General features: G+C 44.2%; 1 protein-coding gene across 3 annotated transcripts in view; it reads right to left on the reverse strand.

Annotated features, from left to right (window-relative positions):
- LOC143808834 (uncharacterized) overlaps window positions 1-19,771 on the reverse strand; it is a 64,151-nt gene extending 44,380 nt beyond the window's left edge. For 2 of the 3 annotated variants that reach the window (XM_077291933.1, XM_077291932.1), the window contains exons 1-3: window positions 19,493-19,771; window positions 439-576; window positions 207-349 (exon numbers count right to left, since the gene is read on the reverse strand). In XM_077291933.1, coding sequence (XP_077148048.1) covers window positions 207-349; window positions 439-576; window positions 19,493-19,730 — 519 coding nt within the window. In that variant the 5' untranslated portion in view covers window positions 19,731-19,771. The remainder of the gene's footprint in view (window positions 1-206; window positions 350-438; window positions 577-19,492) is intronic. The other variant, XM_077291931.1, reaches the window with a different exon arrangement.
- Window positions 19,772-26,682: the final 6,911 nt, after the last annotated feature.

Consider the following 26,682-nt stretch of genomic DNA (forward strand, 5'->3'; position numbering starts at 1 on the left):
CCAAATGTCGCCCACAAAGTGGAAAAACAAAAAACTCAATAGATCACATATGAAATAGAATTAAAAAAGGCACAACTAGAATAATGAATTGAGTGGCAAGCCATGCTGAATCTGGCCGTAGTGTGAGGTGGTGCTGGGACTTCCCGCTGGGGGAGGGTGGGGAGAGCTGCATCTTCTCACATGGAGAATACACTGCTGATACTTACAGTATCCGAGCACAGCATCCGACAGCCGAGGTCACAGCACCTCTGTCGCCCAGGACACGAATAGTCATCTTTGCACTTTACCACGGAATAAGGCTTAGTGCAGGGTGCGTATGTATTCACCGTTGGACAGTTCCCAGGTTTAACTACAAAATATACATAAACTTCTGAGTGACGCAACCTACACAGCAACTATGGGGTAAAAGAGGCATCCAGAAGGGGGCAGAGCACGTACCTCTAATGCACTCTGGGACACAGTCGATGGAGCAGCACTTCAGATTGGATGGACAATCCTGGTCATATTTGCATCTTCCAGATATCGGTCGTCCTTTGCAGTTGCTCCATTGCGCTGGGCATGATCCCGGCTTTTCCTCTGCAAAAAAAAAATAATAGTCACTAAATTAACACAAAAAGGATGACGTCAAATCAGTACAGAATATCTAAAATATGTACACAGTGGCTCCACCAGCAGAATAGTGAGTGCAGCTCTGAACTTCTGATCCTGATGTGTGTTCTTGACCAGGGTACCATGACCTCACCACCTGGGGCCTGCTTTCCCAAAGCTCCCGCTCCCCAAGCCTGGCTGGTAACCTATCTGCACACTGGAGGACTTGGGAGTGAGACAACCAAACCAGGATTTGCAGTATTGTGGCTTCTACAACCCCTTGTCCTGTCGAGACCCCGAGAATCTATATGTCTTCCATCATGGAAGATTTGCCATCCAGTGCGTTTTATAGCTGTCCTTCTGGATGTAAGGCGAGTGCTCACAGAGGTGAGGATGACTTCCTCTTGAGGAAAGTCGAGGACTGCAGAGACCCTAGGAGTCTCCATGAGTACGAAGATGCCACCAGGATCATCATGCTCCTCACAAGTGCCTAAGCTCCTGTAACCCTATTCAGAGGAAAATACAGCTCCTTGCTAAGGTAAAGAGGCTCTTGAGTCTGGCCATCTCCTGTCCTGGTGGTAGGCTGCTGCTGACACCGTAGAGTTTTGTTTTGGTCAGTTTACATAGATGTAGATGTCACAGATGCTGAATTTGGGCATTGTTTGTGGTGGTGTGTTTATATTTCCTTGTTCCGATTTATGTTGTGAATTTTGTATCTATATATTGTCCACAGCTTGTATAGATGGATGTAGATATGGATGTAGGTGCTAGGTTAGATAATGAGACAAAGAGTGTGGTAGGTTCTTGTGGGACTTTTGGATACTGGGGTGTTTGAGTGAAACTCTGGTGGTGCCTCATCTCACATATGGATTGTGAACAAGGACTGAGGCATGAGATGGAGGACCAGCTCCCAGGTCAGAGGTGGTCGGGATTGTTTGCTCACTTGTAGACTATATCACTTATGGTTTAGCTCTGAATTTGTCTATATAAGACTTTTTATTTTTATACTTAGTATATAATTAACCCCTTAGTTACCACTGTCATGATATGTACTTTTGCCCTGTCCTGTATTTGAATAATATGCCATTTGATGTATGTAACTGTTCTCTGGTTTCTATTAGCTGTAATATATGTATTTTCTTGTGCTTTGAGTTAATCTGTAACAAAATGTCTCCTTCCCCCAATACTTGCAGCCCTAACCTATAATGTAATTAAGCTTTGTCAACTAGTGAAGGAATAGCCATTGTTCCTCACAGCAGGTGGCTAGTCAAATGTACATACTAGCTAGACTAAGCGGAGCCCACTAGTCTAGAATCTTCTGATGGACCCACCTATTGAATAGAAGGTGTGACCCCTACCCCCCTTCATGGGCGGATCCCAGGAGCACAGACAAGAGACCCATGTGTGATCTACCCAGTTGTGTGTTGGATACTGGAAGAGAAGGAACCAAAGCTGTCTGAGGAAGCAATCGGTATCCGTGTGATTGTGGTGGATCTGTTGGACTCGTGGAAGGACTATTGTTCCGTTTATCGGGTGCGGGATTACTGGAAAGCACCTCCAGATCTGTCTCTTTACTTGGACTTATTGTGGACTTCTCGTAGACTTGAAGGACATTATGGATATTTGATGTTGTATGCTCCCTGCTATAATAAATCTGTGGAATCATCCCTTGGCCTGTTGTCCCTTCCTGCTATTCCGTACACCCCGTCACAACCACCAATACATCTTTTTACTGCCTGAGATATAAGATACTAGCTGCTGGCTGCACACTGTAGCTGACAACTTGCTGCATTAGCCATCATCCGTGTTGGCACCAACCATGGCTGTTTAGCCCTTTAAATACTGCTGTCAATAGTTACTACATCATCTAGATAGTTAACAGAGTTTGGGGGCTCCCTCTTTAACCCCATTGGCACTCTGAGGTTTTGATTGTGTAGTCCTGATATTTGCTATGGCAAAGTTAGTGACAGTAGGAACATTTCTAATGGCGCTCGCACTGACGTCAGAAAGGTGAGGTGAGTTCATTGGCTGTGCACTCCCAGGACCTTTCTGACAGCACTGAGAGTATGCAAACTTTCTCATGCTCGTGGTGACATCAGACAGGTTATAGGGATTCACCACAAGACACTGAGCAGAGGTAGCAGACGCTACACTGTGTCTCTGCTGGATGTCAAGCTGTATGGTCGCATCATGCAACCATGCAGCCTGCCATCTAGAGGTAGCAGAGTGAGACTCATCGTGGGACAAATGGATTATCATCTCAGCAGACAGGTGAGTAATAGTCTTGTTTGTTATTTCAATTTTCTTACAGGGGACATTGGCGCCACTGGAATGGGTGATGCAGTAAATATGGTTTAATTAGAATTTATTAAAGGAGTCTGTGTCATTGTTTCAATTAAAGGACTTTATTCTGTGTGTGTTTTTTTTATATCACAATGGGGTTATTAATGGGGCATCTTATAGACGCCTCTCCATTACTTATATCTGGGCTTGATGTCACCTGACAATACAAAGGTGACATCATCATCTGCCACATAAAGGCAAGTGGGAAGACCGAGGCTAGGTGTTATGATCCGGTGACCCTGGAGCCGCATGAGACTATCTCTGGAGAAGGTGGTACCTGTACTGACCGCAACCCTAAACTGACACCGCAACTAGAAGTAGCCATGGGGTGTTCCTAACACGGCCTAGACACCTCGACACAGCCGGAGGACTAAATACCCCTAAAGTTGGAAATGGGAATTCTATCTTGCCTCAGAGCAGAACCCCAAAGGATAGGCAGCCCCCCCACAAATATTGACTGTGAGTTTAAGAGGAAATACGTACGCAGACAGAAAAACAGGATTTAGCAAAAGAGGCACTTCTAGCTAAATAGAAAAGGATAGGACAGAATTCTAAGCGGTCAGTATTAAAACCCTAAAAATATCCACAGCAGGTAATGCTAATATTCTACATCTAACTAAAGACATCGAATGTATATCTGCATCTCCAGAGAATCCAGCATGACAGAAAAATCCAAACAAAGTCTAAGCTGGACAAAAACACAATAAATTGCACTGAACAGAAAAGCACACTGCATGCGTGCTAAAGAGAACAAAAACCAGGCACTTATCTTAGCTGAATTGACAGCAGGGCATGAGGAGCCAGACAGAGATGCAATCCCTCCATGAACAATGGACAACTGGCAGGGACTCCTGGATCCAACACACCTAAATACCTAATAGAGCTGCAATCAGCAGAAACACCTGCCCTGGATTACAACCCAGAGACAACTGCACTACCAATAACAACCACCGGAGGGAGCCCAAGAGCAGAATTCACAACAGCTAGGTGCCAGAATTGTTGCATCTAATAGATCTGCCTTTCTTGCGGCGGCTGTGAGGTTATATTTTTAGTCTAGGAGGGGGCCAATATCCATGGCCCCTTCTTAGGCTATAGGCTATTAATATTAACCTGCAACTGTCTGCTCAGCCTTTGATGGTATGTCACTTTTTGAGGGGTCCCCATTTTAATAGCTAGCCAGTTAAGCCTAAATATAAAATTGTTAGTTGATATTACTAGCCTTGGAAACTCCAGGGGTATTTCCCACTACCCATGCTATATACCTCTGCCCCCAGCAGTCGGTTTTCCCTTTTCTGGTTAAGAAAATTACGTGGGAGCCCACTCTATTTTTTCAGAAAAATAATATTTTTATAATTAAGTACATGTACAGTAAGCTGCACACACTGTATTAATTGTATATGTCACTGACATCTGTATATCTATATATATATATATATATATATATATATATATACATATACACTCACTGGCCACTTTATTAGGTACACCTGTCCAACTTCTTGTTAACACTTAATTTCTAATCAGCCAATCACATGGCGGCAACTCAGTGCATTTAGGCATGTAGACATGGTCAAGACAATCTCCTGCAGTTCAAACCGAGCATCAGTATGGGGAAGAAAGGTGATTTGAGTGCCTTTGAACGTGGCATGGTTGTTGGTGCCAGAAGGGCTGGTCTGAGTATTTCAGAAACTGCTGATCTACTGGGATTTTCACGCACAACCATCTTTAGGGTTTACAGAGAATGGTCCGAAAAAGAAAAAAAATCCAGTGAGCGGCAGTTCTGTGGGCAGAAATGCCTTGTTGATGCCAGAGGTCAGAGGAGAATGGGCAGACTGGTTCGAGCTGATAGAAAGGCAACAGTGACTCAAATCGCCACCCGTTACAACCAAGGTAGGCCTAAGAGCATCTCTGAATGCACAGTGCGTCGAGCTTTGAGGCAGATGGGCTACAGCAGCAGAAGACCACACCGGGTACCACTCCTTTCAGCTAAGAACAGGAAACTGAGGCTACAATTTGTACAAGCTCATCGAAATTGGACAGTAGAAGATTGGAAAAACGTTGCTTGGTCTGATGAGTCTCGATTTCTGCTGCGACATTCGGATGGTAGGGTCAGAATTTGGCGTAAACAACATGAAATCTTTGGGATGTGGTGGAGCGGGAGATTCGCATCAGGGATGTGCAGCCGACAAATCTGCGGCAACTGTGTGATGCCATCATGTCAATATGGACCAAAATCTCTGAGGAATGCTTCCAGCACCTTGTTGAATCTATGCCACGAAGAATTGAGGCAGTTCTGAAGGCAAAAGGGGGTCCAACCCGTTACTAGCATGGTGTACCTAATAAAGTGGCCAGTGAGTGTATATAGTGATTTTACTGTATACAGCTGCTGAATTGCTGGCTTTTCATATCTATCTATCTATTTACACTATGTTCCAAATTATTATGCAAATGATATTTTTCTCGGATTTTCCTAAATAGTCGGTCCAAATGACAGTCAGTCTAATAAAAGTCATCACCCTTTAGAGTATACATCGAATTTTATTGAAGAAACCTCCCAATGATAACAGCATAATCTCCACAATGAATAAAACCCCACAATGCACTGCTCCAAATTATTAGGCCCAGTAGAATTTCTGAACATTTGATATAAAGAACTGAAAATGCTCATTTGTGGAATTTGGAGCATTAGGAGGTCACATTCACTGAACAAAAGCTATTTATCTCCAAAACCTCCTAACAGGCCAAGTTACATGTAACATAGGAGCCTTCTTTGATGTCACCTTCACAATTCTTGCATCCATTGAACTTGTGAGTTTTTGGAGAGTTTCTGCTTGTATTTCTTAGCATGAAGTCAGAATAGCCTCCCAGAGCTGCTGTTTTGATGTGATCGGCCTCTCACCCTCATAGATCTTTTGCTTGATGATCCTCCCAAGGTTCTCTATAGGGTTGAGGTCAGGGGAAGATGGTGGCCACACCATGAGTTTATCTCCTTTTATGCCCATAGCAGCCAATTACTCAGAGGTATTCATTGTCATGCATGAAGATGATTTTGCTCCTGAAGGCACGTTTCTGCTTTTTATACCATGGAGGAAAGTTGTCAGTCAGAAACTCTATATACTTTGCAGAGGTCATTTTCACACCTTCAGGAACCTTAAAGGGCCCTACCAGCTGTTTCTCCGTGATTCCGGCCCAAAACATGACTCCTTCACCTCCTTGCTGACGTTGCAGCCTTGTTGGGACATGGTGGCCATCTACCAACCATCCACTACACCATTCATCTCGATCATCAGTAAACAAGACTGTTTGAAAATTAGTCTTCATGTATGTCTGGGCCCACTGCAACCATTTCTGCTTGTGAACACTGTTTAGGGGTGGCCGAATAGTAGGTTTATGCACCACAGCAAGCCTTTGAAGGATCCTACACCTTGAGGTTTGAGGGACTCCAGAGGCACCAGCAGCTTCAAATATTTGTTTGCTGCTTTGTAATGGCTTTATAGCAGCTGCTCTCTTTATCCAATGAACTTGCCTGGCAGAAACCTTCCTTGTTATGCCTTTATCAGCAGGAACACGACTGTGCTCAGATTCAGCCACAAATCTCTTAACAGTAAGATGATCACGCTTTAATTTTCCAGAAATTTCTAATGTTTTCATCCCTTCATCAAGACATTGCGCTATTTGATGCTTTTCGGCAGCAGAGAGATCCTTTTTCTTTCCCATGTTACTTGAAAACTGTGACCTGCCTACTAATGTGGAACATCATTTTTAAGTAGTTTTCCTTTAATTAGAATCACCTGGAAAACTAATTATCACATGTGTTTAAGGGTACTGTCTCACAGTGGCACTTTGGTCGCTACAACGGCACGATCCGTGACGTTCCAGCGATATACTTACGATCTCACTGTGTCTGACACGCTACTGCGATCAGGGTCGCCGCTGAGGATCGTACATCGTAGCAGATCGTTTGAAACTTTCTTTCGTCGTCAAGTGTCCCGCTGGGGCGGCATGATTGCATTGTGTAACAAAGGTGTGCACGATATTGTATACGATGTGCGCACAGTAACCAACGGCTTCTACATCGCAAATACGTAATGAAATTATCGCTCCAGCGCCGTGCATTGTGAAGTGTGACCGCAGTCTACGACGCTGGATAATCATGCGACGCTGGATCGTGCCGTCGTAGCGACCAAAGTGCCACTGTGAGACGGTACCCTAAGATTGATTTCAATGATCCATTGAGCCCTGAGACACAATACCATCTACGAGTTTATTTGAAAAACAAAACAAATCATTTTGACACTTAAATCCAATTTGCATAATAACTTGGAACACAGGGTGTATCTGTCTATCTATCTATATATCTATCTATCATCTATCTATCTATTATATCCCCTTCATGACCCAGCCTATTTTGGCCTTAATGACCTTGCCGTTTTTTGTAATTCTGACCAGTGTCCCTTTATGGGGTAATTACTCCGGAACGCTTCAATGGATCCTAGCGATTCTGAGATTGTTTTTTGTGACATATTGGGCTTCATGTTAGTGGTAAATTTAGGTCGATAATTTCTGCGTTTATTTGTGAAAAAAAACAAAAATTTGGCGAAAATTTTGAAAATTTAGCACTTTTCACATTTTGAATTTTTATTCTGTTAAACCAGAGAGTTATGTGACACAAAATAGTTAATAAATAACATTTCCCACATGTCTACTTTACATCAGCGCAATTTTGGAAACAAATTTTTTTTTGCTAGGAAGTTACAAGGGTTAAAATTTGACCAGTGATTTCTCATTTTTACAACAAAATTTACAAAACCATTTGTTTTAGGGACCACCTCACATTTGAAGTCAGTTTGAGGGTTCTATATGGCTGAAAATACCCAAAAGTGACACCATTCTAAAAACTACACCCCTCAAGGTGCTCAAAACTACATTCAAGAAGTTTATTAACCCTTCAGGTGTTTCACAGCAGCAGAAGCAACATGGAAGGAAAAAGTGAACATTTAACTTTTTAGTCACAAAAATTATCTTTTAGCAACAATTTTTTTATTTTCCCAAGGGTAAAAGGAGAAACGGGACCACAAAAGTGATTGTACAATTTGTCCTGAGTACGTTGATACCTCATATGTGGGGGTAAACCACTGTTTGGGGGCACGGCAGGGCTCGGAAGGGAAGGAGTGCCATTTGACTTTTTGAATGAAAAATTGGCTCCAATCTTTGGTGGACACCATGTCGCGTTTGGAGAGCCCCCGTGTGCCTAAACATTGGAGCTCCCCCACATGTGACCCCATTTTGGAAACTAGACCCCCCAAGGAACTTAGCTAGATGCATAGTGAGCACTTTAAACCCTCAGGTGCTTCACAAATTGATCCGTAAATATGAAAAAGTACTTTTTTTTCACAAAAAAAATTCTTTTAGCCTCAATTTTTTCATTTTCACATGGGCAACAGGATAAAATGGATCCAAAAATTTGTTGGGCAATTTCTTCTGAGTACGCCGATACCTCATATGTGGGGGTAAACTACTGTTTGGGTGCACGGCAAGGCTCAGAAGGAAAGGCGCGCCATTTGGCTTTTTGAATGGAAAAATAGCTCCAATCGTTAGCGGACACTATGTCGCGTTTGGAGAGCCCCTGTGTGCCTAAACATTGGAGCTCCCCCACATGTGACCCCATTTTGAAAACTAGACCCCCCAAGGAACTTATCTACATGCATAGTGAGCACTTTAAACCCACAGGTGCTTCCCAGAAGTTTATAACGCAGAGCCGTGAAAATAAAAAATAATTTTTCTTTCCTCAAAAATGATTTTTAGCCCGGAATTTTTTATTTTCCCAAGGGTAACAGGATAAATTGGACCCCAAATGTTGTTGTCCAGTTTCTCCTAAGTACACTGATTCTCCATATGTGGGGGTAAACCACTGTTTGGGCGCACGGCAGGGCTCGGAAGGGAAGGCACGCCATTTGGCTTTTTGATTGGAAAATTAGCTCCAATCATGAGCAGACACCATGTTGCGTTTGGAGAGCACCTGTGTGCCTAAACATTGGATCTCCCCTACAAGTGACCCCATTTTGGAAACTAGACCTCCCAAGGAACTAATCTTGATGTGTGGTGAGCACTTTGAACCCCAAAGTGCTTTATAGAAGTTTATAACACAGAGCCATGAAAATAAAAAATAATTTTTCTTTTCTCAAAAATGATTTTTTAGCCCGCAATTTTTTATTTTCCCAAGGGTAACAGGAGAAATTTGATCCCAAAAGTTGTTGAACAGTTTCTCCTGAGTAAGCTGATACCCCATATGTGGGGGTAAACCACTGTTTGGGCACACGTCGGGGTTCGGAAGGGAAGTAGTGACATTTTGAAATGCAGACTTTGATGGAATGCTCTGCGGGCATCACGTTGCGTTTTCAGAGCCCCTGATGTGCCTAAACAGTAGAAACCCCCCACAAGTGACCCCATTTTGGAAACTAGACCCCCAAAGGAACTTATCTAGAAGTGTAGTGAGCACTTAAAACCCCCAAGTGCTTCACAGAAGTTTATAACGCAGAGCCATGAAAATAAAAAATCATTTTTCTTTCCTCAAAAATAATTTTTTAGCCTGCAATTTTTTATTTTCCCAAGGGTTACAGGAGAATTTGGACCCCAAAAGTTGTTGTCCAGTTTCTCCTGAGTATGCTGGTACCCCATATGTGGGGGTAAACCACTGTTTGGGCACACATCGGGGCTCGGAAAGGAGAGAGCACCATTTGACTTTTTCAACGCAAGATTGGCTGGAATCAATGGTGGCGCCATGTCGCGTTTGGAGACCCACTGTTGTGCCTAAACAGTGGAAACCCCTCAATTCTAACTCCAACACTAACCCCAACACACCCCTAACCCTAATTCCAACCCTAACCCCAACACACCCCTAACCCTAGTCTTAACCCTAATTCCAACCCTAACTCTAATTCCAACCCTAACCCTAAGGCTATGTGCCCACGTTGCAGATTTGTGTGCGGATGTTTCCGCACCGTTTTTGAAAAATCTGCAGGTAAAACGCACTGCGCTTTACCTGCGGATTTACCGCGGATTTCCAGTGTTTTTTGTGTGGATTTCACCTGCGGATTCCTATTATGGAGCAGGTGTAAAACGCTGCGGAATCCGCACAAAGAATTGACATGCTGAGGAAAATACAACGCAGCGTTTCCACACTGTATTTTCTGCACCATGGGCACAGCGGATTTGGTTTTCCATAGGTTTACGTGGTACTGTAAATGTGATGGAAAACTGCTATGAATCCGCAGCGACCAATCCGCTGCAGATCCGCAGCCAAATCCGCACCATGTGCACATAGCCTAATTCTAACCCTAATTCCAACCGTAGTCCTAATTCTAACTCTAACCGTAACCCTAATTCTAACCCTAATTCTAACCCTATCCCTAAGTGTCACCCTATCCCTAAGTGCAACTCTAAGTGCAACCCTAAGTGCAGCCCTAAGTGCAACCCTATCCCTAAGTGCAACCCTATCCCTAAGTGCAACCCTAAGTGCAACCCTATCCCTAAGTGCAACCCTATCCCTAAGTGCAACCCTAAGTGCAACCCTATCCCTAAGTGCAACCCTATCCCTAAGTGAAACCCTAAGTGCAACCCTATCCCTAAGTGCAACCCTATCCCTAAGTGCAACCCTAAGTGCAAACCTATCCCTAAGTGCAACCCTATCCCTAAGTGCAACCCTAAGTGCAACCCTAAGTGCAACCCTAAGTGCAACCCTATCCCTAAGTGCAACCCTAACCCTAAGTGCAACCCTAAGTGCAACCCTAAGTGCAACCCTATCCCTAAGTGCAACCCTATCCCTTAGTGCAACCCTATCCCTAAGTGCAACCCTATCCCTAAGTGCAACCTTAAGTGCAACCCTAAGTGCAACCCTAACCCTACCCCTAACCCTAGTTCTAACCCTAATCCTAACAGAAAAACAAAAATAAATATATTTTCAGTATTTTATTATTGTTCCTACCTATGGGGGTGATAAAGGGGGGGTTTATTTACTATTTTTTTTATTTTGATCACTGTGATAGAACCTGTCACAGCGATCAAAATATGCAAGGAACGAATCTGCTGGCCGGCAGATTCGGCCGGTGCACAGCGCATGCGCCCGCCACTTTCCAAGATGGCGGCGCCCATGCGAGAAGACCGAGGACACCGGGAGGGACACCGGGACTAGGTAAGTATGGGGGGGTGCGATCGGACAGCGGGGGGGGGCAGAGGGGAGGATGGGGGAGGGGCAGAGGGGAGAGGGAGGCGTTAGGACAGGACGGAGGGGTAGGGATCACTGACGGCAGCTGCAGATCGCTGCCGTCAGTCGTTGAGGGGCCAGATCAGGGTCTCCAGCCATGGTAGATGCTATTGCAGCATCAGCCATGGCTGGATTGTAATATTTCACCAATTTTCATAGGTGAAATATTACAGATTGCTCTGATTGGCTGTTTCACTTTCAACAGCCAATCAGAGCGATCGTAGCCAAGGGGGGGCGAAGCCACCCCCCCTTTGCCTGAAGTACCACTCCCCCTGTCCCTGCATGTCGGGTGAAATTGGAGTTAACCCTTTCACCCAGCCTGCAGAGACGCGATCATTCTGTGACACAGCATATGCGTCACAGGTCGGGAAGGGGATATATACAGCTCTGACAAAAATTAAGAGACCACCACATTAAATCCCTATCATGGCCGCCCAATCTCCAGACCAGAACCCCATTGAAGACCTCTGGAATGTAATCAAGAGGATGATGGATAGTCACAAGCCATAAAACATAGAAGAACTGCTTAAGTTTTTGTACCAGTGTGAGAGACTGGTGGAAAGCTGTCAAGACTAGGGTTGAGCGAAACGGGTCGACCATTTTCAGAAGTCGCCGACTTTTGGCAAAGTCGGGTTTCATGAAACCCGACCCGACCCCTGTGTGGGGTCGGCCATGAGGTCGGCGATCTTCTGTATCTGGTATCGGAATTCCGATACCGAGTTCTGATATGTTTGCGATATCGGAACTCGGTATCGGAATCCACATTTAAGTGTAAAATAAAGAATTAAAATAAAAAATATTGATATACTCACCTCTCCGACGCAGCCTGGTAGTAACCGGCATCTTCCAGTCCTAAGAATGGCGCTTGAAAGACCTTTCAAATGCTTCCCGGCTTGTGATTGGTCGCGGCGGCCCACGTGACCGCTGAGCGACCAATCACAACAAGCCGTGACGTAATTCTCAGGTCCTAAATTCCTCATTCTAGGAATTTAGGCCATGAGAATTACGTCACGGCTTGTGATTGGTCGCTGAGCGGTCACGTGGGCCGCCGCGACCAATCACAAAGCCGTGACATCATTTAAGGCCCTTCATGCGCTAATTCTTAAGAAGGAAGGCTGCCGGAAAGAAGCCGAGGGTGAGTATATTCCTATTAGGTATATACTCACCCTCGGAAGCACCCTGCTTCTTTCCGGCAGCCTTCCTTCTTAAGAATTAGCGCGTGAAGGGCCTTAAATGATGTCACGGCTTTGTGATTGGTCGCGGCGGCCCACGTGACCGCTCAGCGACCAATCACAAGCCGTGACGTAATTCTCATGGCCTAAATTCCTAGAATGAGGAATTTAGGACCTGAGAATTACATCACGGCTTGTTGTGATGGGTCGCTCAGCGGTCACGTGGGCCGCCGCGACCAATCACAAGCCGGGAAGCATTCGAAAGGTCTTTCAAGCGCCATTCTTAGGACCGGAAGATGCCGGTTACTACCAGGGCGCATCAGAGGGTGAGTATATCAATATTTTTTATTTTAATTCTTTATTTTACACTTAAATATGGATCCCAGGGCCTGAAGGAGAGTTTCCTCTCCTTCAGACCCTGGGAACCATAGTATCCCATTGCACTGCATTGGGTTTCGCGTTTCGGTCGACCCCGACCCCGACTTTTTTATAGGATCGGCCGATTTCACTCGACCCGACTTTTGAGAAAGTCGGGTTTCGTGAAACCCGACCCGATCCTATAAAAATAAAAGTCGCTCAACCCTAGTCAAGACGCATGAAAGCTGGGATTAACAATCATGGTTATTCCACACAATATTGATTGCTGAACTCTTCCTGAGGTAAACCATTAGTATTGTTGTTTCTAAATAATTATGAACTGTTTTTCTTTGCATTATTTAAGGTCTGAAAGCACTGATTGTTTTGTAATTTGGACCATTTCTCCTTTTCAGAAAAAAAAAAAATTACTTGGAAATTTTGAGATATGTTGTCAGTAGTTTACAGAATAAAAGAACAATTTACATTTTACTCAAAAATATAAAGAGAAAAATCAGTCAAACTGAATATTGCAGTGGTCTCTTAATTTTTCCCAGAGCTGTCCGTGTATTATATACATATATATATATATACAGTGCCTCGCGAAAGTATTCGGCTCCCGGGAACTTTTCAACCTTTTCCCACATATCATGCTTCAAGCATAAAGATACCAAATGTAAATTTTTGGTGAAGAATCAACAATTGGAACACAATTGTGAAGTTGAAGGAAATGTATTGGTTATTTCAAATTTTTGTGGAAATTCAAAAGTGGTCTTATGAGAAGCAAAAGGTGACAGATTTACAGGCCGAGTTAAGGCATCTGAGACAAGCTTCTGAGCACTGGGTGGATGAGCTGGAGAAGGAAGTCTCTGAGCTCAGAGGTCACCTGTCAACGTGGCAAAGTGTGAATAAGGCTTTAAGGGAAGATGTGGAAGTGCTCAGAGAAGCATGAAGGGGTCTTCTGCAAGAGGAGAAGATGGTGGTCGCAGACTCACAGCGGCGGTGCCAGAGTGGTAATGAGGTGGAGGTGCCAATGCCCATCCTGGCCAGGGGTCTGGAAGAATGTAAAGCGGAGGAAGAGTTGGGGCTAAAAGCAGAACAAGACATTCATCCGGTCATGGCAGATGTCTGGCCGATTTGTTCATTCTGCCTCTCAACGATCGCAGTAAGGCTCAGCTCATTTATCCTGCACTGTGCGCTTATAATGTGGTTTCCATGTAAACTCTATAATACATGATTCAGATGGAACCCCCAGAGGAAGATTCCCTATAATGAAGCAGATGGAGACACTGTGGGCATTGTCTGATCTATGATCCAGCAGTGTCTGTCATTTTAGGCGAGTATAAAAGTGCAGTCGACCATAGTTTTGTGCACCTCTGAAAAGGACAACAGCTGAAAGGAGACCAGATGGAGTCCAGAGTAACTCTGCTGCCTCATTATAGTGAATGGATCCCTTGGGAATTTCATCTAAATCCCATCACTCAGAGATTTAGATGGAAACCCCAATATAAGTGCTCAGCATAGAGCGCAGGATAAATGTGATCCCAAATGTTATGTAAAATGTTCCTAACAAAAGCTTCAAATCAATCCACAAAAAAAGCAAGTCCTCACTCAGGTACGTCATCTGTTAACAGAAATATAGGGGGCTTCTATGTTACTGACAGTACAAAGGCTCTGAAAAAGCAAAATAGCTCCTCACCCCCCCCCAAAAAAAATCAAGCAAATTCTGCTCTCCCAATTCCAAATGCCCCCCTCCCTTCTAAGCCCCAGTGTGCTTAAACCATGCTTGGCATTTCTGTAGCAATTAGAGCCTGCCTAATTTACAGGTGCATGTCTCCAGAACCATGAGCTGGACACAATATGCTGGTCACTACAACGTACTGGTCACTACAATCTTCAGTTTGCAATTGTCACACAGCATCACTCGCTGCTGCTTGTTTCTGAAAAACGCTCATGGAGCCAAAATTGTCTCTACACCTGTAGATAAATTCCCAAAGAGGTAAGATTTCCAAAACGGGGTTACTTGAAGTGGGATTTTGTTCTTCTAGCACTTATGGGCTCTGGATATGGAGTCTGCAAGCTATTCTAGGATAATCTGCTCTCCAGGAGATGAATAGCACTCCATCTCTCATGAGTCTCGCTGTATGGCTAAGCAGTACTGTACAGCCACAAATGGAGTATGTCTGTCTACATTCAGCAGACATTTTAGGACAAATTTTAGTGCCATTTTTACCCATTTTGCCAGTGTGAAAAATGTAAAATCTGGGGCTAACAACTGTGGTGTCAATATAATAACTGTACCCCTAGCTGAATTAGTTGAGAAGTGTAGTTTGTAAAATGGGATCATTTATGGTGAATTCTGCTGTTCTGGCACGTGGGGGGCTCTAAAAATATAACATGACACTCTCAGATGAGTCCAGCAAAATCTGAAGTCCAATATGGTGTTTCTTTCCTTCTGAGTTTTGCAATGTGCCTCAAAAGTAGTTTTCAATCATGTATGGGGTTATCAGTGTACTCCGGAGAAATTGCACAACAGATTTTGGGGTCCATTTTCCCTTGTTATCCTTGTGAAGTCCCAGCCTGGGATAGTGACGGAGAAATTGCTGTACCATCAGGTGGAGGACAAGAGCCAAGCAAAGCACTTGTTTGAGGTTGCCCTGGTGTTGGGCCACAAGCAAGTTTGCACCATTATTGTACACAGCCTTCTATGGCTCCAGGTTCAGTGGAGACAGCCATTGCTCTAACTTAGTCTGGAGAGCTGTATACAACTCTTAGCTTATTGCAATCTCCAAGGCATATTCATTTTAACACTGTCCGATTGTGGTGAGCCCTGGCTGCGCTGTATGCAGGTGGGAAAGATTCCCTTTGCACTGATGGAATGTGTCTGATTAAGGGAGAGGTTGACGGCACAAGTGGAGGCCCTAGAGAAGATGGAGGAGCCAGAAGCAGTGAAGGAAGTGTTAGATACTGCAGACTTGAGACCGTTTCTGGACACAGCTAGAGTTGTGGCTGAGGATGCAGTGCTTGTCATAGTTACATCACTTCTTGTCTCTTTGGGAAGACGCATTGTAATCTCCTCATCTTCCTCTTCCATCTCCTCTGCTGAGCTACTCAGCTGCGTACCTCTGGATTTACACCGAGCGGGATCTAGGACCTCATGATCATCCTCTCTGTTCTCCCACTCTTCACCCCGAGAGTCACTCTCTTCTTCTTCCTGCCCTGACTGTTGTGAATTCCGTTCTCGGACTCCCTCCTGTGGTCATGAATGGTACTTTGGTGTGTTCTGTCCTTGGACTCCCTCTGGTGGCTTTGAGTGGAACTGCTGGTCCTTGAGGTCCGGGTGCTCAGCTGCCCTCATTTATTGCTATGCTGGCTTTCCTATTTAACTCCACTCAGATCGTTACTTCATGCCAGCTGTCAATGTCTCAGTATTGGTTCAGATCTCTCTTGGACTTCTCAGATGACCTGTCTACTCCAGCAGAAGCTAAGTTCCTGCTAGTTCATTTGTTGTTACTGCTTCTTGAATATATTTCCTAGTATTGCTATTTCCAGTCCAGCTTGCTATCATGATATTTCCTTGGTAGCTGGTAGCTCTGGGGGTGCAGAGTTGCACCTCCACACGGTGAGTCGGTGTGGAGGTCTTTGGCATACTCTGCGTGGTTTTTGTAGTTTTTTGTGCTGACCGCATAGATCCCTTTTCTATCTTCTGACTATTTAGTGAAGTCTGGCCTCCTTTGCTAAAACCTGTTTTATTCCTGTGTTTGTGACTTTCCTCTAAACTCACAGTCAACATATGTGGGGGGCTGCCTTTTCCTTTGGGGAATTTCTCTGAGGCAAGGTAAGGCTTCTATTTCTATCTTTAGGGGTAGTTAGCTCTTAGGCTGTGAAGAGGCGTCTAGGGAGAGTTAGGTACGCTCCACGGCTATTTCTAGTGTGTGTGATAGGAGTAGGGTTTGCGGTCAGCAGAGTTCCCACTTCCCCAGAGCTTGTCCCAATTACTAGTTTAACCATCAGGTCATTCCGGGTGCTCCTAACCACCAGGTCCATAACACCTGACACCACACTACAGTCCTCATGTGCCTCTGGTATCTTATCAGAATCACCTCCACCTCCGGTGATTAAAATCTGGTGATGAGGTTCTGGATTCTGCTCTGACCTTGATTGTCCCGGCCCCAGATTCAACTTGGAAAAAATTTGGGCTTCCGTGCTGATGCTTTCCTCCACTAGATTCTATGAACATTTGGAGCAGACCTCTGATGCCCATAGAATAGAATGTGTCAACAGCTCTGCAGAATGGCCCATCTGTGGTTCTTAACAGTCAGTTGGGCATTTGGAAATTTGTAGGGGGAAACAAGGGTAATTGGGGTGCCAGCTCTGAGGATTGTACTATGTGTGATGTTAAGGTATGGGAACAGGAGGAAATGCCATTTGATGTAGCGCTCGCCATCCACTAGAGCACATGCACTTTATGGCTCTTATCTACAAGGCATACCACTGTGCAGGTGCCAAAGGAAGGAAGTTGCGTAGCCCATCCAGTAACAGATGTTTTCAGTGGTCTTTTAGATAGGACAAAATGGTGATTGTTCAGTGGCGCTCTCATTAACACCTGACACACATACACGTTGAACACCAAGCCTATTTATTCCCCCTTCCACCTCAACCTTGCTTTTTCCCACTCATGTTGTAAGTAGCCTTCCCCTCTTGTAACCTGCTGTTTCACAACCTTAGGCCCACAGCTCTGTCACTTGTCACTAAATTAATAATATTTATTGGCTGATATAGTGTGGCGAGAACACAGAATTAGCACTAAAGATATTGATGAAATGAGGCCTGATGCCTGCAACACATTATTGGCACAAAGAATTTATATTATGAACTGAAGTCTGGTGCCTGCACCAAAGTATTAGCCAAAACCATTTTGATTAGGAAATCTGGCCCTCTGATTCCTCACTGCAACACAGTTTTATCCCAAATTATTTGGATTAGAAAATTCGGCCTCGTGGCTACACTCCAATATTAGGCCTAATGATTAAGTGGAAATGTGGCCTTCTGATTCCAATCTAGTCAGATGCTGGAAGATCAACTTCACACAGGACAGGATGCTATCTAGCTAATGGACAAGTTCACTTGCAGCACTATCAGGAGAAGCCTCTCTGCACTGTGACACTGAAAAAATGGAGACAGAAAACAAGATGTCCACTTTTTATATGGACGGTGACGTGACTTTGGCAGCCAATCACAGAAGACCGTGTGTCATGGCATTATGGATGTTTTTTGCATCCTGATTGGCTGCTGGAATGTACACACATTAAGTTATTAAAGAAAATAAAATTCCACTCTTCCGCTCCTCTCTGACCTCTCCCCATATAAAACATATCTCCTCGCTCATCATACAGCACCACTATCCTAGCCAAAGTAATAACAAAAGCATTACTGGAAACGTGATGATTTACTGAACTGTGACTGATTTTTGCCGACTTTGAGTAAAAATTCTCGGGAAACCAAACACAAATCTGGATGTGCTACATTTGTGCCGAATTTGAGATTGGCAAACGTTTTCCAAACAAGTTTATTCATCTCTAGTCCCGATATAACACAATAGTTTTGAGACAATTCTTTGATCCTATTGAAAATATCAGATACTATACACCTTGGATATTTTTAAGGAACTTCCATAAAAGGCCAAAAAAAATCAATATGTGTCATACAATGTACAGTATATGAACCTGCCAATATTCACCATATTATCCATCCCATATCCACGTAGCAAAGTGGCTATTACAGAAGTCCAAATAACCATTAGCATCTATGTATTCTTGAAATATGCGGTTATGATGATTGTATTGTCTTCATTCTTATTAATTCACAAAACCAATAACTTAAGACTCATTCAGTGTAAACTGGAGATAAGCATTCTTATGCTATGAAGCCACAAACACCATGGTTTCTTGTATGGAACCCGACCAAAAACAAATCGTCTATGATGTGCGTGTAATGCACATTGTGGCTGTATACCAGGGAGTGGGAGATGATGATAAAGGGACTGGCAATGCCTAAATTAGCATAACTGGATGAGAATCAAGTCATCGACCATGCGGTTTATCGGCAGGTTAGTGGCTGTGACATCTACACTTTGTCAGGATCCTCTCCCCATTATTTCTCCACACCTCGGCTTCCACAATTGGTTGTTTTCATTGGTCGTTATCTCATGCTCTTATAGTTAGATAATGAAGGTGGAGGTCAACATGTAAGAACACGAGGTAAGACGGGTGTCTGAACAGTCTAAACAATAAGGAAGGTTTTGTGCCACCCATGGCCCCATGGACACAACAAGATTCATCCTCATGGGGTGATATCATTGTACAACTTTTTAGTATAGGAAGCATCTGCTGCTTGAGCCCATGGCAATTGGCTTTAATATAATATTTTCTCATCTTTATTAAAGACACAATGAAGTCATAATGTAATGCAAATGAGTAAGGAAAACTAGACTTCACATCCTGAGGCATGTCCTCCTACCTTCAGTTCCACCATCAAAGCAGCACAAACAACCTGGTGGCAAGCGATGACCTAATTGATCTGGGACCAATTTTGCTGCCAGATCTCTACCAATGAGTCAACATCTCAATGCAGCTATGGACAGTGGACAGGAGCACAACATCACCAGCTTTGTTCAACTCAGGCATGAGACAGCAAGACAAACAGAAAAGACTTTGGTGAACCAGTTCTTAGATACCAATAAGACTATTCACCTTTGCTCTCCATAACTTACTGGGCGGTGGTGGAGGATTATGAGGATTCCATGGTTTTGGTGGTGGTGGATTCCATGGTGGTGGTGGATTGTGCGGATTCCATGGTTTTGGTGGTGGTGGGTTGTGCGGATTCCATGGTGGTGGTGGAGGATTAGGCGGATTCCATGGATTTGGTGGTGGTGGATTTCCATAGTCATGTGCCAAGGTTCCTGCGTAGCACAGGATGAGTAGAATGAGACAGCGGGTGTCCGGAGCCATATCTGCAGAGCACTGTGGATACGAGTTATCCAGGTAAAGGACACATCATTTATAGATGTGAAAAAAGATGGGAGGAGAAGATACAAGACCGGTTGAGCTTTTCCACAATGATAGATTTCACAATATATGGGATTCTATGAAGACATCACTATAATTAGCAGAGAGGGATAATCATGTCAGCAACTCCCTGGTATCTGGTTTTACAAGAACATCCCTGTGGAACAGTGTAGATGATTGCCGGTCACAGCACTTGCATCCCAGAATTTTGACAAGTATGCACTTTCCTTTTTTGGCACCTGGATTCACCTTTCCAAGGTCAAGAATTAAGATGCTCCTGTGTCTGTGTCCCCACAGCATGTATCGCCACAGACCTAGTGATTGTCAGTGATGAACAGCAATGGATGCGGACTCTGGATAAGGAACTTTAAAGGAAGAAAATGATCACCTACTCATCGGGAAGCTAATGAGTTACCGATCACTGGAGGTACCACCGCTGGGACCAACATCAATCTCCCGAATGAAGCGTTGCAGAGACAGACCATATGGAGTGTCAGTTAAATCTGTACACCCACCACGCTCTCTTCATTGTCTATGGAACTGTGGGAGTTTTCTGAGTATAAGGCAGAGATCCATTTTCAGGATGGTGGTGCTCCCGATGGCAGTTTCCCCAACAATCAGCAAGTTATCACCTCACCTATGGGTAGAGGATCAGGTACATAGCGAGATACTGACATATTAAATACATCAGTGGCCAAATCAGATCTCAGGCATGGATTCCTCCAGTTATATGTATATAGAATAACCGATTATAGGAGAAGCCTCATGTCGTGGTGCGGGACTGAGGGAGGAAGGGAGGACGGGAAGGGGTTGTGCTGCACGCAGCTCTGAAGGTACAATGTAATGGCATTTGCTCATCTCCTGAGGGATTCTTCATGTATGATATGACACCGTCTTCATTCGCATCTCAGTCCCGTGACCAAATCCTTCAGCTGCTTTCCCGATTTATTGCAGTATTTGGCTTGGTTCTGTATCCGTGTGCTTTTATGTATAATACTCTCCCCTGTGATTAATGAGTTCGCACCAGACATGACTCCATTTTATCAATTTAGGCCATTTGTATGATTAATTGTAGTAGATTATTTTCAGTCAGGCGTCTTTGATATCTATTATATATTATGACAATTACATTTATGTTCTGCTTTGACCTCCACACCTGGATCCTTTATTGTGTGCAATTATTGAATTTAATTAAACATATTTTTTAATAAACTTTGATTTGTGTTTCTTGAGTAATTTGCTAGTGTTTCACCGGCCACTTGTACGCCTTCTAAGCGCCGCCCTACTCACCATGTGTTTTGCTCTGCTCCACCTGTACCTGACCATCGCCCTGACTTGTCTTGTGCTGGTTGTGAGTCTTAGGGAGGTGCGGCTGAACTCTGCTGGAATTAATATCCATTCTGTCCTGCAGAGATTGGCTTCGCCAGCTTATCCCCTGCTATCATGTTGATTGTAAAATCCACCTTAAAACCCATCCTGCGTGATAATATAGGTGAATCTAATGAAAATGTAGAGTCCCTGTGGGTGGAGATAAGGGGAGGGGGAAAATAATAAATTACTTATAGGGGTTTGTTATAAATCTCCAAAAATAATGGAAGCAACGGAGAATATCCTCGTAAAGCAAATAGATGAAGCTGCGACTCATGGAGAAGTCATTATTATGGGGGACTTCAACTACCCTGAAATAGATTGAGGAACAGAAACCTGCAGTTCCAGCAAAGGTAATCAGGGTCTGACAACTATGAGAGACAATTAGCTCTGGCAACTGGTTCAGGACCCAACAAGAAGGGGGGCACTGCTAGACCTAATATTAACCAACAGGCCAGACCGCATATCAAATATAAGGGTTGGGGGTCACTTGGGGAATAGTGATCACAAAATAATAAGTTTTCATGTAACCTTTAATAAGATGGGTAGTAGGGGGGTGACAAGGACACTAAACTTCAGGAGGGCAAATTTCCAACGGATGAGAGAGGATCTTGGTGCAATTAACTGGGACGATATCCTGAGGCACAAAAATACACAAAGAAAATGGGAGACGTTTATTAGCCTCCTGGATAGGACCTGTGCACAGTATATACCGTATGGGAATAAACATACTAGAAATAGGAGGAAACCAATATGGCTAAATAGAGCTGTAAGGGGCGCAATAAGGGACAAAAAGAAAGCATTTAGAGAATTAAAGGAAGTAGGTAGTGAGGAGGCATTAAATAAATACAGAAAATTAAATAAATTCTGTAAAAAGCAAATCAAGGCAGCAAAGATTGAGACAGAGAGACTCATTGCCAGAGAGCAAAAATAACCCCAAAATATTCTTTAACTATATAAATAGTAAGAAACTAAAAAATGACAGTGTTGGCCCCCTTAAAAATAGTCTGGGTGAAATGGTGGATGAGGATGAGGAAAAAGCCAATATGCTAAATGACTTTTTTTCATCAGTATTTACAAAAGAAAATCCCATGGCGACAATATGACTAGTGATAAGAAAAATTTCCAATTAAATGTCACCTGCTTAACCCAGCAGGAAGTACGGCGGCGTCTAAAAATCACTAAAATGGACAAATCTCCGGGCCCGGATGGGATACACCCCCGAGTACTGCAGGAACTAAGTACAGTCATTGATAGACCATTATTTTTAATCTTTAAAGACTCCATAATAACAGGGTCTGTACCACAGGACTGGCGTATAGCAAATGTGGTGCCTATATTCAAAAAGGGGACAAAAACTGAACTCGGAAATTATAGGCCAGTAAGTTTAACCTCTACTGTGGGTAAAATCCTGGAGGGCATTCTAAGGGATGCTATGCTGGAGTATCTGAAGAGGAATAACCTCATGACCCAGTATCAGCACGGGTTTACTAGGGACCGTTCATGTCAGACTAATCTGATCAGCTTCTATGAAGAGGTAAGTTCCGGACTGGACCAAGGGAACCCAGTAGATGTAGTGTATATGGACTTTTCAAAAGCTTTTGATACAGTGCCACACAAAAGGTTGATACATAAAATGAGAGTAATGGGGATAGGGGAAAATATGTGTAAGTGGGTTGAGAGCTGGCTCAGGGATAGGAAACAAAGGGTGGTTATTAATGGAGCACATTCGGACTGGGTCGCGGTTAGTAGTGGGGTACCACAGGGGTCAGTATTGGGCCCTCTTCTTTTTAACATATTTATTAATGACCTTGTAGGGGACATTCAGAGTAGAATTTCAATATTTGCAGATGACACTAAACTCTGCAGGGTTCTCAATACAGGGGAGGACAATTTTATATTACAGGATGATTTATGTAAACTAGAAGCTTGGACTGATAAATGGCAAATGAGCTTTAATGGGGATAAATGTAAGGTCATGCACTTGGGTAGAAGTAATAAGATGTATAACTATGTGCTTAATTCTAAAATTCTGGGCAAAACCGTCAATGAAAAAGACCTGGGAGTATGGGTGGATGACAAACTCATATTCAGTGGCCAGTGTCAGGCAGCTGCTACAAAGGCAAATAAAATAATGGGATGCATTAAAAGAGGCATAGATGCTCATGAGGAGAACATAATTTTACCTCTATACAAGTCACTAGTGCGACCACACTTAGAATACTGTGCACAGTTCTGGTCTCCGGTGTATAAGAAAGACATAGCTGAACTGGAGCGGGTGCAGAGAAGAGCGACCAAGGTTATTAGAGGACTGGGGGGTCTGCAATACCAAGATAGGTTATTACACTTGGGGCTATTTAGTTTGGAAAAACGAAGACTAAGGGTACCGTCACACAGTGGCATTTTCATCGCTACGACGGCACGATTCGTGACGTTCTAGCGATATCGTTACGATCTCGCTGTGTCTGACACGCTACTGCGATCCGGAACCCCGCTGAGAATCGTACGTCGTAGCAGATCGTTTGAAACTTTCTTTCGTCGTCTAGTGTCCCGCTGTGGCGGCATGATTGCATCGTGTGACACAGGTTGTATACGATGTGCGCACAGTAACCAACGGCCTCTACATCGCAAATACGTCATGAAATTATCGCTCCAGCGCCGTGTATTGCAACGTGTGACCGCAATCTATGACGCTGGAGCGATAATCATACGACGCTGCAACGTTACGAATCGTGCCGTCGTAGCGATGAAAATGCCACTGTGTGACGGTACCCTTAGGGGTGATCTTATGTTAATGTATAAATATATGAGGGGACAGTACAAAGACCTTTCTGATGATCTTTTTAATCATAGACCTGAGACAGGGACAAGGGGGCATCCTCTACGTCTGGAGGAAAGAAGGTTTAAGCATAATAACAGACGCGGATTCTTTACTGTAAGAGCAGTGAGACTATGGAACTCTCTGCCGTATGATGTTGTAATGAGTCATTCATTAATTAAATTTAAGAGGGGACTGGATACCTTTCTGGAAAAGTATAATATTACAGGGTATATACACTAGATTCCTTGATAGGGCGTTGATCCAGGGAACTAGTCTGATTGCCGTATGTGGGGTCGGGAAGGAATTTTTTCCCCATGGTGGAGCTTACTCGTACCACATGGGGTTTTTTTGCCTTCCCCTGGATCAACATGTTAGGGCATGTTAGGTTAGGCTATGGGTTGAACTAGATGGACTTAAAGTCTTCCTTCAACCTTATTAACTATGTGACTATGTGACTAGGGATCAGCAATCCTCAACTGCAAAGTTCGGGATTTGTACCAGACACTAGCGTTACTGAACCTCAAACAACTTTTTACTGGAAGTCCGGTTTACTGTATGGGTTCTGATGACGAATAAAGTTTGTTGAAAGGCTACAGTGCAGCCAATCAACAAGCTTTTAGGCTGTAGGCACTTCCGGAGCCTTCACACCCATGTCCAATAGTGGCATTATTATTCTTTTATTCTATGTTATTTCTATTAACAAAGTTTATTTCAATCAATAGATCTTGGAATAATCATTTCCACATTTGTATATGCTTAAAAGAAATGTCCGTGTGCCAAGCTCTTCCTATGTCATATAGGTTGAAAAAAAGACGGGTCCATCAAGTTCAACCATTGTCCACAATTTTTACATTTTCTATCGCTAGATTATATGTCACAGTGCCATTTGTTGTTCTGTTGTGAGAATCCTCGGCCCGTCTATAAATGATGTCACAGCATCTGCCATTACTACCTCTTGTGGTCGGCATTCCACAGTCTGACTGCTCTAACTGTGGAGAACCCTTTCCGCCACATTTAGTGAATGTCCCCTGGTCCTTTTTAAGGTCTTTGTAAGGAATAAGTGATGTTCTTTGCATAAAGCCATGAATGTATTATCCATACACATAAAATAGACTGAGGCATCTTTTATTCTAAGCAAAACAAGCCCAGCTTTACTACCCTCTTATCACAGTAGGGGTCTCCGTCCCGTGTAATATAGGAGAGGCCTCCGTCCCGTGTAATATAGGAGAGGCCTCCGTCCTGTGTAATATAGGAGAGGCCTCCATCCCGTGTAATATAGGAGAGGCCTCCATCCTGTGTAATATAGGAGAGGCCTCCATCCCGTGTAATATAGGAGAGGCCTCCATCCCGTGTAATATAGGAGAGGCCTCCATCCTGTGTAATATAGGAGAGGCCTCCATCCCGTGTAATATAGGAGAGGCCTCCATCCTGTGTAATATAGGAGAGGCCTCCATCCCGTGTAATATAGGAGAGGCCTCCGTCCCGTGTTATATAGGAGAGGCCTCCGTCCCGTGTAATATAGGAGAGGCCTCCATCCCGTGTAATATAGGAGAGGCCTCCGTCCCGTGTAATATAGGAGAGGCCTCCATCCCGTGTAATATAGGAGAGGCCTCCATCCCGTGTAATATAGGAGAGGCCTCCGTCCCGTGTAATATAGGAGAGGCCTCCGTCCTGTGTAATATAGGAGAGGCCTCCATCCCGTGTAATATAGGAGAGGCCTCCGTCCCGTGTAATATAGGAGAGGCCTCCGTCCCGTGTAATATAGGAGAGGCCTCCGTCCCGTGTAATATAGGAGAGGCCTCCATCCCGTGTAATATAGGAGAGGCCTCCATCCCGTGTAATATAGGAGAGGCCTCCGTCCCGTGTAATATAGGAGAGGCCTCCATCCCGTGTAATATAGGAGAGGCCTCCATCCCGTGTAATATAGGAGAGGCCTCCATCCCGTGTAATATAGGAGAGGCCTCCATCCTGTGTAATATAGGAGAGGCCTCCATCCCGTGTAATATAGGAGAGGCCTCCGTCCTGTGTAATATAGGAGAGGCCTCCATCCCGTGTAATATAGGAGAGGCCTCCATCCCGTGTAATATAGGAGAGGCCTCCATCCCGTGTAATATAGGAGAGGCCTCCATCCCGTGTAATATAGGAGAGGCCTCCATCCCGTGTAATATAGGAGAGGCCTCCATCCTGTGTAATATAGGAGAGGCCTCCATCCCGTGTAATATAGGAGAGGCCTCCGTCCTGTGTAATATAGGAGAGGCCTCCATCCCGTGTAATATAGGAGAGGCCTCCATCCCGTGTAATATAGGAGAGGCCTCCATCCTGTGTAATATAGGAGAGGCCTCCATCCCGTGTAATATAGGAGAGGCCTCCGTCCTGTGTAGTATAGGAGAGGCCTCCGTCCTGTGTAATATAGGAGAGGCCTCCATCCCGTGTAATATAGGAGAGGCCTCCTTACCTGTGTAATATAGGAGAGGCCTCCATCCCGTGTAATATAGGAGAGGCCTCCGTCCCGTGTAATATAGGAGAGGCCTCCATCCCGTGTAATATAGGAGAGGCCTCCATCCTGTGTAATATAGGAGAGGCCTCCATCCCGTGTAATATAGGAGAGGCCTCCGTCCTGTGTAGTATAGGAGAGGCCTCCGTCCTGTGTAGTATAGGAGAGGCCTCCATCCCGTGTAATATAGGAGAGGCCTCCGTCCTGTGTAG

This window comes from Ranitomeya variabilis, chromosome 2, assembly GCF_051348905.1.
Source record: "Ranitomeya variabilis isolate aRanVar5 chromosome 2, aRanVar5.hap1, whole genome shotgun sequence".
Taxonomy (NCBI): Eukaryota; Metazoa; Chordata; class Amphibia; order Anura; family Dendrobatidae; genus Ranitomeya; species Ranitomeya variabilis.